This window comes from Octopus sinensis, linkage group LG22 (genome assembly GCF_006345805.1).
Source record: "Octopus sinensis linkage group LG22, ASM634580v1, whole genome shotgun sequence".
NCBI lineage: Eukaryota > Metazoa > Mollusca > Cephalopoda > Octopoda > Octopodidae > Octopus > Octopus sinensis.
Window position 1 is genome coordinate 14,977,671 of NC_043018.1, and position 15,000 is coordinate 14,992,670.

The 15,000-nt window shown below is 37.4% G+C and overlaps 1 protein-coding gene across 1 annotated transcript in view; it reads right to left on the minus strand.

Annotated features, from left to right (window-relative positions):
- LOC115223149 (sialin) overlaps positions 1 to 15,000 on the minus strand; it is a 64,273-nt gene that overhangs the window by 2,166 nt on the left and 47,107 nt on the right. The window contains exons 5-9 of the mRNA XM_029793574.2: positions 10,859 to 10,946; positions 8,132 to 8,227; positions 6,408 to 6,544; positions 1,598 to 1,747; positions 1 to 97 (exon numbers count right to left, since the gene is read on the minus strand). The exon at positions 1 to 97 is cut by the window's left edge and continues 36 nt beyond it. Of these exons, the coding sequence (XP_029649434.1) occupies positions 1 to 97; positions 1,598 to 1,747; positions 6,408 to 6,544; positions 8,132 to 8,227; positions 10,859 to 10,946 (568 nt within the window). The remainder of the gene's footprint in view (positions 98 to 1,597; positions 1,748 to 6,407; positions 6,545 to 8,131; positions 8,228 to 10,858; positions 10,947 to 15,000) is intronic.

The following is a 15,000-nucleotide window of genomic DNA, read 5'->3' on the forward strand; positions in this document are numbered from 1 at the left end:
TGAGATAGTTCTTCTTTCGCACGAAGTCAGCAAGAACAGCAAAAACGTTGATAAGAATCCAAAGACCAATATAGGGTAAAGCTGATGCCAGACCATTCTGCAATGCAAGAATTACAGAAATATAAGTTGTCAGAATTGCCAAAAAAAATATTTTTATGACTTCAGAGAAAACTATTTCAAATGAAATGATGAATATTCCAGTTTTGGGAAAAAAAATGAAGAAATGATTCACTTGTTCTTGTTTCAAGGTAAGTCATAATTAGTTAACGAACTGCTGTGTCAGTGGATGTCTAAAGACTATGAAGAAATATTTATTTAATTCCAGGAGTGGTTGTGTGGTAAGTAGCTTGCTAACCAACCACATGGTTCCGGGTTCAGTCCCACTGAGTGGCATCTTGGGCAAGTGTCTTCTGCTATAGCCCCGGACCGACCAGTGCCTTGTGAGTGGATTTGGTAGACGGAAACTGAAAGAAGCCTGTCGTATATATGTATATATATATATGTATGTGTGTGTTTATCCCCCTAGCATTGCTTGACAACCAATGCTGGTGTGTTTACGTCCCCGTTACTTAGCGGTTCGGCAAAAGAGACCGACAGAATAAGTACTGGGCTTACAAAGAATAAGTCCTGGGGTCGATTTGCTCGACTACAGGCGGTGCTCCAGTATGGCCGCAGTCAAATGACTGAAACAAGTAAAAGAGTAAAAGAGAGTAATTTATCATTGGTTTCTAAAAAAGGAAACCTGTATTTATCTAATGAAATTGGAAAACATTGGTGTCTTTGAAAAGTGTATAACACTTGCCAGGCTGGAAAGTGGACTTTAAATGATGATGATGATGAATGACAGCTGACATAGTTATGTTTGCACTCTATGCTAATGGGTGGAAACTGGTTGCTTATCTCATAAAAACACAACCAAACAGATTAAATCTGCAAATAATGTTATTGTCTGTGTTAGAGAAAACGGTTGGCTGGGTAATAATTTGGGAGGAAAGTAGAATTATTTGTAATTATTACGATGGTGTTCTACTAAAATAATAATTGATGCTTATACAGCATTCCTTTTATGGCCATCACACAGATGTGATAAATGAAAAATAATAGCATCAGCATAATAGGGGACTTGTCATCATTCCTGGTGGGGTTTTAGAAATATTTTACAACCACAAAATATTTATATGGTAGCATGTAAAACATCAGTGGAGGCACATGGCCTAGTGGTTAGAGCAGTGGACTTGCGGTCGAGGGAATGCGGGTTCGAATCTCAGACCGGGCGATGTGTGTGTTTATGAGTGAAACACCTAAGCTCCTCGCGGTTCTGACAGAAGGTAATGGCAAACTTCTGCTGACTCTTTTGCCACAACTTTCTCTCACTCTTTCCTCCTGCATCTGGTAGCTCACCTGTGACAGACCGGCATCTCGTCCAGGTAGTGAACCTATATGCCAAGGAAATCGGGAAACCGGCCCTTATGAGCCAGGCATAGCTCACATACGCATATCTATATATGTATAAGTGCATGTGTATATGTATGTGTCTGTGTATATGCATGCATGTATGAAATAAAATCTCCATAGAGGAGATGAATGGTGAACTTACAGCCGCTATGTCGAACTTTAAGACTTCTTTCATATAGGTTGGTATCCCTGTGAGAAGGGTGTAGACTCCCCAATCAGCTGAGATGTTGCTGACAATAATGGCATAGACTGGCATTGAAGTGAACATTGACAACCAAGGAACTTTCACTTTCTGAAACAAATGAAATCATTTCAATTAGAATCGGATGTTTAACCCTTTCGTTACTGTATTTATTTTGAGATGCTCTGTGTTTCTTTCAATTACTTTGGATATAACAAAGAATTTAGTAAAACAACTTAGTTATCATTCAGCTAGTGTTAGGAACATAAATTGTGACTAAAATTTGGTGCTCTGTGTTTCTTTCAATTACTTTAAATATAACAAAGAATTTAGTAAAACAACTTAGTTATCATTCAGCTAGTGTTAGGAACATAAATTGTGACTAATTGGTGCTGGTTTCTTTCAATACTTTAATATAACAAACAAGAATTTAGTTAAAAACAACTTAGTTATCATTCAGCTAGTGTTAGGAACATAAATTGTGACTAAAATTGGTGCTCTGTGTTCTTTCAATACTTTAAATATAACAAAGAATTTAGTAAAATAACTTAGTTATCATTCAGCTAGTGTTAGGAACATAAATTGTGACTAAAATTTGGTGCTCTGTGTTTCTTTAATTACTTTAAATATAACAAAGAAAGAATTTAGTAAAACAACTTAGTTATCATTCAGCTAGTGTTAGGACATAAATTGACTAAAATTTGGTGCTCTGTGTTTCTTTCAATTACTTTAAATATAACAAGAATTTAGTAAAACAAACTGAGTTATCATCAGCTAGTGTAGAACATATAAATTGTGACTAAAATTTGGGGCCTGTGTTTTCTTTCAATTACTTTAAATATAACAAAGAATTTAGTAAAATAACTTAGTTATCATTCAGCTGTGTTAGGAACATAAATTGTGACTAAAATTTGGTGCTCTGTGTTTCTTTCAATTACTTTAAATATAACAAAGAATTTAGTAAAACAACTTAGTTATCATTCAGCTAGTGTTAGGAACATAAATTGTGACTAAAATTTGGTGCTCTGTGTTTCTTTCAATTACTTTAAATATAACAAAGAATTTAGTAAAACAACTTAGTTATCATTCAGCTAGTGTTAGGAACATAAATTGTGACTAAAATTTGGTGCTCTGTGTTTCTTTCAATTACTTTAAATATAACAAAGAATTTAGTAAAATAACTTAGTTATCATTCAGCTAGTGTTAGGAACATAAATTGTGACTAAGGTTTGGCGGAAGATTTTAATTCAAAACTTATGAAAACAAAACATTTGTATGATGGAGCCAGAGCTGGGTTTCTGCCGGGTTGGTAACGAAAGGGTTAAGGGATTGCAATACATTTGTGTTGTATTTGTGTATTTGTGGTATTGCTATTTGTAGATTTTATTGGTTATGTTTGAATTGTGTTGAAACAAGAATTAATGACGACTCAGTCAACAACAGCAGAGAAAGATCAAAATAATCCATTGAAGAACTTCTTCTCTGAATCCTATTTTGTATTAAATCTAATTTTGATTCAAACATCTTTTTCTCTTCCATTTTTCTATGATTGTTTATTGTATATTTATACTTATAACAATATTTTTCAACTAAATATATATATATACATATATATTTTAATACCGCATCGACTGGCCTCCGTGCTGTGGGCACGTAACAAACACCATCCGAGCGTGGCCGTTCGCCAGCCTCGTCTGGCACCTGTCTCGGTGGCACATAAAAAACACCATCCGAGCGTGGCTGTCTGCCAGCCTCGTCTGGCACCTGTGTCGGTGGCACATAAAATCACCCACTACACTCTCGGAGTGGTTGGCATTAGGAAGGGCATCCAGCTATAGAAACACTGCCAGATCTGACTGGTCTGGTGCAGCCTTCGGGCTTGGCAGACCCCAGTTGAACCGTCCAACCCATGCTAGCATGGAAAGCGGACGTTAAACGATGATGATGATGATGATGATGATGATATTTTAACTATCTCAGTGTATTTTCAACTTCTATTTTATGTGTGTGTGTGTGTGTGTGTGCAGGTGCAGGAGTGGCTGTGTGGTGAGTAGCTTGCTAACCAACCACATGGTTCCGGGTTCAGTCCCACTGTGTGGCATCTTGGGCAAGTGTCTTCTGCTATAGCCCCAGGCCGACCAAAGCATTGTGAGTGGATTTGGTAGACGGAAACTGAAAGAAGCCTGTCGTATATATGTATGTGTGTGTGTCTGTGTTTGTCCCCCTAGCATTGCTTGACAACTGATGCTGGTGTGTTTACGTCCCCGTCACTTAGTGGTTCGGCAAAAGAGACCGATAGAATAAGTACTGGGTTTACAAAGAATAAGTTCCGGGGTCGATTTGCTCGACTAAAGGCGGTGCTCCAGCATGGCCGCAGTCAAATGACTGAAACCAGTAAAAGAGTAAAAGAGTATATATATATATGTGTGTGTGTGCGTTCCAAAAGCTTTGCGATTTTTTTAGGTGTGGCAGTTATAAATGTCCCAGATTATTATAATTTAGTATATCATTACGATACGTTGAATTAGCTGACCTGTTAACTTTTGCTATTCAGGCTGAAGGAGATGACTGCATCAGCATTTTGAATGCTGTCTGTTATAGCAAACTGGTTTGTAGAATGCAGTCTGCACATTTGAGTGAACTGGAGCAATGTGAAATAGAGTGTCTTGCTCAAGAACACAACACACAGCCCGGTCCGGGATTTCAGCTCACAACCTCACGATCGTAAACTTGATGCTCTAACCACTGAGCCATGCACTTTCATACACACACACATATAAAATAGAAGTTGAAAATACACTGAGATAGTTAAAATATTTTTTATTGATGTTTCCCTGTATACACTGATTTTAAAAAGTTGAGATAGAAAGACGTGGCTTATATTGCAGCTGTCTTGCTTCTGACTAGTATTTGAAGCTTGCCCTATTTTTATAGGGAGTACATGGATCCAATTAGTATCTGTTTTGGATAGGACTTGATTGGTAGGGGATAGTCACTTGACTGGCTTTAGAAATTTCTGTAGGTTCCCCACTATGTCCCTTTGTTAAGTGACAATACTTAATTTGGTAAGTTAAGGCTGACACGGCTGAGTGAACATATCTAGTTGACTGTACCAAACAATCAATGCTCTGAATGTTTTCTGTCAAGTGTAGTAGAGAATGATTGAGTTTAGAACCCTTTGAACGTTTCCGGCTGCATCTGTGCATTAGTGTCACGTGACAGTATATTTTGTGCCGAAAATTAAGGCCAACATGGTGTGTGAACATGTTTAACCCATTAGCATTTAAACTGGCCATATCCAGCGAAAAGTATTCTGCCTGTTTTATGTTCAAACTGGCCAGATCTGGTCTCTCAGACCAACCCTACAATATCATTTTAAAAATTAACAGCTACCTCATCAAAATCTCATAGCTACAAGATAATGCATGATTGGTTCAAAACAATGTGGATAAAAAAGGATTAATTTTGGCAGAATAATGCAAACACTAAAGGGTTAGTTACAGTGAAGGCACTCTAAATTTAATTTGCCAAGTGGGGGAGTGGACAGGGGTCGTTTGTGTGTAGTCCAGTGGCTAAAGTTTAGGTTGTTAGCTGTGTAGGTTCCACAGGTTAAGTAGCAGAATGAATTTTTTGTGTGAATAGTTATTTGTGTATGTATTCTGCTATGTTCTTGATTTGTTTTTTGGATGAATGTATTTTCTTTGTTTATCTATACTTCATCTGTGGTATTCACTGAACAAAGGTAGAGTGGGAAGATCTGGAATTTGGGGGACTTATTTTTTTGCACATACGTCTATGTGTCCACTCAGTGGAATCTGTCTTGTATTGGGGTCTTGTATTTGTTGTGAGTGAATGGTCAGTATGCATGTATAAATATGTGTGTGTATATATGTATATGTACATATATGTGTTGTGTGTGTGTGTGTGTGTGTGTGTGTATCTCTCTATCACTAGCCACTAGACACATTTTTTTTTCTCCTTGTTTCTTTCTGTGTTCCTTTCTGTGCAAGAGCGTAGGCTTGAAACATTAAAGACTTTTTCAATTCCCGAGCATTATACTAACAAATCTGTTAGTTTTCTACACCACCTGTCTTCATTTTTTGTTTTTTTGTGAATTCTCCCTATATGTATATATATATATATATAAGTCCAAATCATGCCAACATGGAAAACAGATATATTATATATATATATATATGTATATACATATATATGACATATATATGTATGTATTTATATATATGAGTATACAAGTATGTGTATACATGTGAGTGTATATATATCATCATTAAAATCTAGCAGAAAATGGACGTCAAATGTTGATGATGATACACACACACACACATGATTACATATATTTAGTATACACACACACACACACACGTTTGTATTGGTGTAATGAAGTAGGAAGGCATAATCAATGTCAAATAGTTTTTAGTGTTTTGATCTGTGTTCTTTATGCCCCTATAGTACTGGGTGGACTTTGCCATCTCTCCTCCTTTGTGGTCATTAAACAAGCATCAGACAAAATATTAGGTTAATATTAATATAATTAGCTAAAGCTAATTAAACACTGAGCTCCAACAGGGTTCCAAGTCTAAAGACTGTATTCACAATAAAATAACAAACGAATAAAGGAATAAAAGAATAAAAGAATAAAAGATTAAGGGAATAAAAGAATAAAAGAATAAAAGAATAAAAGATTAAGGGAATAAAAGAACAAAAGAATAAAAGAATAAAAGATTAAGGGAATAAAAGAATAAAAGAATACCGTGTGTTCATCAAAGACATCTGATTTTAAACTGGTGACAATATAATCTCTCTCAATTTTACTGATCCGTTTGTGTTGAGATGGAGTGTCGGTAACGAGGAACAACCAAACCAGGGCCCATAATAAAGCCACCACACCTGTTTCGAAAGACAACATATATATTTTGGAATTTGTACAAATGTTACCGGTTGTGAGATTTAATTAATCCTTAATCCTTCTATCACCACCACCACCACCACCACCACCACCACCACCACCACCACCACCACCACCACCACCACCATCATCATCGTCGTCGTCATCATCATCATCATCATCATCATCATCATCATCATCATCATCATCATCATCATCATCAGCATCATCATCATCATCGTCATCATCATCATTACCACCACCACCACCACCACCGATCCCCCCACCACCACCACCATCATTTAATGTCTATTTTCCATGCTGGCATTGTTTGGATGGTTTGGCAGGAGCTGGCCAACCGTAGAGCAGCCTAAGTTCCAGTGGTCAGTTTTGGCATGGTCTCTATGGCTGGATGCCTAACCCTAACAACCAAGCGCTTCACAGAGTGTACCCGGTGCTTTTGATGTGCCACTGGCATGGGCTCCTTTGCACGCTTTTACATGGCACCAGTACAAGTGCTTTTATGTAGCAATGTCACGGGTGCTTTCATGTAGAACTGGCACAGGTGCTGTTTACATGACACTAACACCCACAAGACCTCAAGGCAAGGCCCTCTCAGCTGAGAGATCCTTTACATTCAGAGTTCAAATTCAGCTGACATCAACTACAGCTTCTATAATTCTGGGGTTATTCGGTAAGTACCAGTAAAATACAGGGATCAGTTTAGTTGACTGTCCTTTCTACCCCCTATTTATAGTTGTGGGATTCTGTTAAAATGCTATTTTACTTTCCTTTATATTCTGAGTTTGAATCGTACCAAGGTCACTTAAGCCCTTTTATTCTTTGGTAGTTGCTGAAATGCTACCAGTGAAATATGAGGATTGATTTCATCAACCAAGCACCCCACTCCACTAGGAATGGTGGCCATATACCAATAATATAGGCCTACAACTGTAAATACTATTTAAAACCATCAGGTTAATCACCATATTTTAATCTCAGGAATCAATGATAATGATGACGATTCTGTGATGTAATTAATATAAGAAGCATACACTGATGCATACCAGTAATTGCACATGTCCCTAATTAAAATCAGGCTCTGCATCCAATGAGATAGCAAGGAAATGCTTATGAAAGATTAAGTTTTGAAGAAATTTGTGATTGAATTTTCCAGGTTCAAAGAACTCTTAAGAATTACAAGTTAATGAAACCTTTGTCAGGTCTGGTACTTCTTCCAGTGAAGCGCTCTTATGTAGCAATGGTATTTACTTTATTAAATAAATTATTTAGAATCATAGAAGAGCAGAAGTGATGAGGGATGTGTTTCCATCCACCTCTCACCAGACACCTAATACTGTACCATTTCAACCAGCTGTGTTGATGGTGAGAGCCATGGATTTTAATGGAGCTACCTTTCAACACCAAGGGACAACCCTCCACTTTCCAAACCAATCGCTGTCAATCTCTGTCAATCTCTGTCAATCACTGTCAATCTCTGTCAATCACTGTCAATCACTGTCAATCAACTCACATGAAAATGGTTAGAACCTCATTTGTAGAAGGCAGTAAAAAAGGGACAGACTTACCAAAAATATAAAACACTGAGGACCAACCATCACCAAAACCATATTCACAAAGTAATGCTGATATTGGGAAGGTTACGACATTTCCAAGAAATGTTCCTGAAACAGAGAACCATTAGCAAGAATTAGACAAAAGAAAAATTAAAATGAAATTTTAAAAATCCCAAACATTTTTTTTTTAAATGAGGAGAATCAAAGAATTTCTTTTTTTACCATTTTTTAAAATTAGCAGTTGTTTAATTCCATTTGATCCTTGATCAATAAGATCAATGAACAATGGTGATTGTTTAAGTTGTGATTGTCTTGTATCTGGAACTAAATTACTTTGTATAATGGGGTCATTACTTAGGATTGTTGGATGAGATTTGAGGGAGATTAGGCTGCTGTTTCTAGCAGGTTTCTTGAAGTGTACAACAAAATGAATGGAACAGCTTTTTGAACTTTCGACCAGACGAACAGGAGTTGACTTTAACTTTTAGCCATTGTGTTTCATAAAATTGATTTCCATATTTCATGTACATTGTCATTACAAGGCGCCATCTGGAGTTCATTTCTTTATATTATTTATTGTTAGATCTTTAGTCATCAACCAGTTTTGATTAAAGAAATATTCAATAGAAGGAGACTCTGTGCGACAGCTTGACCTGCAGCAAATAGCAGCCATGTCTTCCTCAAATCATCTCCAACCATCTTAACAAACAAGGATCAGATTAAATAGATGTAGTTGTAGATATTCCATCATGGGTTCATCCCATCTTAATTTATCTGGAAGCCAGACAAAAACAACAACAACAACAACAACAACAATAACACAACAACAACAACAATAACAACAACAACAACACAACAACAACAACAACAACAACAACGACAATGACAACAACAATTATAGACAACAGACTTCTTCTTCAGTGTTAATTAGGAAACTTTAATACATTGAAACAGCATTTGTCTGGTGATAGATTTTTTTTTCTTTCTAATAAATCAACTGAAAGTTTAACATCTGTTGTAGGGGAAGTATTTGGATACGAAACAGAAATGTTACGCTGTTAGTTGTAATATATATCAACAACTGTTGCTTTACTTTTAAAACTTTGCTGTCAACTTCTTCGCTAAGATTGATAACTAAATTAATTACTTTGTTCATCATTCATGACAAATGATTATTATTCTCTGGAATGTCTAATTTGGCAAAGTTTTGAAAATTTCACCAACGTAGGAGTGGCTGTGTGGTAAGTAGCTTGCTTACGAACTACATGGTTCTGGGTTCAGTCCCACTGCGTGGCACATTGGGTTAGTGTCTTCTACTATAGCCTCGAGCTGACGAAAGCCTTGTAAGTGAATTTGGTAGCCAGAAACTGAAAGAAGCCCATCGTATATATGCATATATATATATATATATACACACACACACACACACACACACACACACACACATATATATACGAGGGGCTTCTTTCAGTTTTCATCTACCAAATCCACTCACAAGGCTTTGGTCAGCTCGAGGCTATAGTAGAAGACACTTGCCCAAGGTGCCATGTAGTGGGACTGAACCCGGAACCATGTAGTTGGTAAGCAAGCCACTTACCACACAGCCACTCCTGTGCCTATAAAACGTCTTGCTGAAGGACACCAAGCACCACTGGGAATCGAAATCCCGACCTTGCATTCCTGAACGGAATAGCCCAAACCACAAAGCCACATTAATGTCTTAAAGCTAGACTGTATCCATGCTAGAATTTGAAACCGAATTAAAAATTTATCTCACTTCAGCTTCACAAATTTGACAGGATTAAAAAAAACAACCAACCAAATGGAAATCCTATTTATCAATTTAACACTTTTGTGTAACTTGATCTTTAAGTTTGAACCATTAAACTTTGAATGCCATTGTCATTGTTGTTGTCATTGTCGTCATCACAGCTGTCGCCCCTGCTGCTGTTGCTGTCACCTTCACAATTTTACATCTGTGTCTGTTTTACTTCCATGTTGGCATCGGTTAGATGGATCTGATAGCACCTTTTCCTCTTATCAAAATCATTCATTAATCATCAACAAACAGCCATCAATCTTTATCATTGTGTGTATCATCTTTCCTTATCAATTTTGAAAATTGTTGACTGCCCTTCATGTCTCGAAGCAGCTAATAACAAGGAGCAGAAGCATTGTATCAGGCCATCACTACTACAGAGGTTTTCTGCATAAGTGATGCCTCTCCCCACCTATTCTGTATAAGTATTTTCCGAATTACATCATCATCATCAATCATTGTTCAACCGTGGTCGAAACAATGGAATTTACTATGCTACGCCAGACTTCACTGTCCATCATAGCATTATGGAAGTCCTGTTGCTGGATGCCTGTATCCCTGGAGATTACATCAGGGTAGGAGAGTGTGTGCCCTCTGGTATCATGGGTAGATGGCTTCCAGAGGAGAAGAGTAGAAATTGCCTCGTTTTCAGCTCTACAACAATGTTCAGCATTTAGACAAATCACAAATCCCTTCATGGAGATGGCCCTGCTCAATATGTAGAAAAGGCAAAGGCAGAAGCTCCATAAGGTGTACCCAGTGCAAGGTATAGACACATAAGAGGTGCAGCAATATTAGAGAAAGGTTAACGGGGAAAATAGCCTTTGTGTGTGGAAGAGGCACAGGTACAATAAGCACTGTCTATATATGTTTATATATATATAAAAAAATGAGGAACAGCTGGAAAGGTAAACACTTACCTGCGTATGTAAATGATAACAATTTGGTACGTTCCATCGGAGGGGCCCAGTTACCCCACACAGTGTGCATAGCAGGAAAGCTGACGCCCTACAAATAGGATTAAATATGTTTATTTTTCAGTGTCTGGAACCATGAATCATGATATAGAATTTATATACTCAAAGTCATGTATGTATAAAGTAAAATACGTAAATATATAAGTACAACATTGTGAATCATGCATAAGAGATTTGAACCCACGATTGGGTAATTCAATAGTTTAACCAGCTTTTTCAGGAGGAAAGAGAAGTGTTTATGTAAAGGTTGGTGTTTTTCGTCAGTGGTTTGGTCAGAGAAGTACAAACCTATATTCTTTCAAAGACATTCGTCTGCATCTACCTCATGTGAAACAAAAGAGAGAAGGGGGAGAGAAGAGAGAGAGAGGGGGTAGGAGAGAGAGAAAGAGAGAGGGAGGGGGAGAGAGAGGGGGAGGAGAGAGAGAGAGAGAAAGAGAGAGAGAGTTGGAAGAAGGCTGATTTCAATGAGGCCCTAATCAGTTTGAAAATTTTCTGTTTGGTCAGCCATTGTTACTTGGAAGCTGTCCTGAATGCAGCCAAGTTTGGTCCATTTTCAGAAGTTGGGTCTCTGCAATACATTGGCTTGAAACCATTTCACATGGCACACAAGGGCTTCAGGTGAGTCTCCTCTCACCTCATCTATTTCATGCTGACTCTCAAACCACTGCTGGATCAACAGCCTGATCAAAGGTCTTGGAGTTTGATTTGGTCCTAGACCCCACCAAGTAAAGATGTGTGGTTTTGTGGTTAGAGTGTTTGGCTCACAATTGTATAAAAGAATAAGAGAATAAAAGAATTGTCTTTGTTCCTGGTTGACTGTTGTATCTAAACACAGTTGTCATCATCATCATCATCATCATCATTGTTTAATGTCCTCCTTCCATGCTGGCATAGGTTGACGGTTTGACAGGAGCTGACCAGGCAGAGTCCTGCACCATACTCTAGATAAGATGCTTTTCAATATTTTGTTTCAAACGTTTTTCATCCTGAATTCAGATTCCTTAATCTTTTTTTAAAACCCTAATTTTTTTTCAAGCCTTCGAAGTTGATCAAAACAATACCAGTTGAATACTGGGGTCATTAAAATCAAAGACACCTGTTTCCCTGTTCCTTTTTCACAACTCAATTTGGATGTTGCAGATGTTATTGCTTAGCTTTGTCTCCAACAATGGCATCCATTTATAAAGTCGACAATAAAGTCCAACAATATGCAAATGTTCAAATTTGCAGCCCTGCCCCACCTACATGAACATGAAAAAGTTCATGTACTCTGGGGTATTGAATAATCTCCACCCATCTGCTCATTAATTTTTCAGATTTTTCCACTCCACCTGCTTTTATTCCCTCACCCCCACTTATTAATTGTTAATATTCCCACACCTCTGCACTTTTACCCAAACCCTCCCCCCCTTATAAAATTCTGCTAATCCGTCTCCGGTGAAATTTTATTGTAAGCTATACATGTTAATACAACAGCTGGAGAATCTAATAATTTTTTTTCATTTTACGTTAAAAGTATATATTACTCTTTTCTCTCTCTTTTACTTGTTTCAGTCATTTGACTGTGGCCGTGCTGGAGCACTGCCTTTAGTCGAGCAAATCGACCCCGGGACTTATTCTTTGTAAGTCCAGTACTTATTCTATCGGTCTCTTTTGCCGAACCACTAAGTGACGGGGACGTAAACACACCAGCATCGGTTGTCAAGCGATGTTGGGGGGACAAACAGACACACAAACATATGCACACATACACATATATACGACAGGCTTCTTTCAGTTTCCGTCTACCAAATCCACTCACAAGGCATTGGTCGGCCCGGGGCTATAGCAGAAGACACTTGCCCAAGATGCTACGCAGTGGGACTGAACCCGGAACCATGTGGTTGGTTAGCAAGCTACTTACCACACAGCCACTCCTGCGCCTATATATATGACAAAAAAAAAACAAAACATTCCAACAAATACAACATGTTATAAAATAAATAGGCTATATAAACTAAATAACTAATTCTGGTTTTAGAAAAAAGTCAAGGGTGACAGCCTAGAAAATTTCTGAGTTCAAATTCCACCGAGGTCGACTTTGCCTTTCATCCTTTCGGAATTGATTAAATAAGTACCAGTTACGCACTGGGGCCGATATAATCGACTTGATCCCTTTGTCTGTCCTTGTTTGTCCCCTCTGTGTTTAGCCCCTTGTGGGTAGTAAAGAAATAGGTATTTCGTCTGCCGCTACATTCTCAGTTCAAATTCCGCCGAGGTCGACTTTGCCTTTCATCCCTTCGGGATTGATTAAATAAGTACCAGTTACGCACTGGGGGTCGATATAATCGATTTAATCCCTTGCCTGTCCTTGTTGGTCTGTGTTTAGCCCCTTGTGGGCAATAAAGAAACAAGGAACTAGATTACCCAAAGTATCCTTCATGTAAAACACTAAGGTAGGTGATTTGAGGGCTGTTTGGTTACTATTTCTTGCAACAATGTCGCCGCCACATTATTAGCTTGTCTTGTCATGTTTTCTGTTTGTTCCTCTGCTCTATAAACACATCCTGACGAAGAATGTATTATCATAAATTATCTTGTTTGTCAATAATTCACAAGAAAGTACATTTGGCACAAGGCGAAGGTCAAAGTAGAAGGAAACCTGTAGTGGTTCTTCTTTCTGCTCTGGGACAGGCAAAGAAGGAATTGTTATCTCTACCAGTCGAGGAATATCTAACATTTGTACTGTTAGACTGAATCAAGTTCACAGCAGATTGGGTTACAACAGGAGGCTACAAGAGAAACTTAACTTCACCACTCATAAAGAAAAAAGAAGCAAAATAAGCCAACAAGACTGTCTCGGTGTGGATGCACAACATGCTAGAAATAGCAGCAAACTCAGCACACACCTGACATTCTTCCATGAAAAAAGGCTAAAGGTGGCGAGCTGGCAGAAACGTTAGCATGCAGGGCGAAATGCTTAGCGGTATTTTGTCTGCAGTTACATTCTGAGTTCAAATTCCGCCGAGGTTGACTTTGCCTTTCATCCTTTCAGTGTTGATAAATTATGTACCAGTTGCATACTGGGGTCGATGTAATCAACTTAATCCCTTTGTCTGTCCTTGTTTGTTCCCACTATGTTTAGCCCCTTGTGGGCAATAGAGAAATAAGAAATAGCACACCGGGTGAAATGCTAAGCAGTATTTCATCTGTCATTACGTTCTGATTTCAAACTCTGCCGAGGCTGACTTTGCCTTTCATCCTTTTGGGGTCGATAAATTAAGGTTCGATTAAATAAGTACCAGTTATGCACTGGGGTTGATGTAATTGACTTAACCCCTTCCCCCAAATTTGAGACCTTGTGCTTCAAGTAGGAATTATTATTATTATTATTATCATTATTATTATTGAGGCTGTGAGCTGTCAGAATCGTTAGCATGCCGGGCTAAGTGCTTAGAAGTATTTCGCCCGTCACTATATTCTGAGTTCAAATTCCGCCGATGTCAACTATGCTTTCCTTCCTTTCAGGGTCGATAAATTAAGCGCTAGTTGAACACTGGGTTGATGTAATTGACGCATTCCCTCCCCCAAAATGGCTGCCTTTGTGGAAAAATTTGAAACCCTTATTATTATTATTATCATTATTATTATTATTATTATTATTATTATTATTGTTATCATTATTATTATTATTATTATTATCATTATTATTATTATCATTATTATTATTATTAATATTATTATTATTATTATTATCATATTATTATTATTATTATTATTATTATTATTATTATTATTATTATTTTGTTGTTATTATTGTTATCATTATTATTATTATTATTATTATTATTATTATTATATTATTATTATATTATTATTATTATTATCATTATTATTATTATTATTATTATTATTAAAATATCTCGTGGCATTGCTTCTGTCTTTATGTTCTAAGTTCAAATTTCACTGAGGTCGACTTTGCTTTCATCCTTTTTGGGATTACAAAAAATGAGTGCCAGTTGATCACAGGGGTCAATGTAAGCAACTTACTTCGTCCCCATGAAATTGCAGGCCTTGTGCCAAAAATTGGAAATTATTGCTGCCAT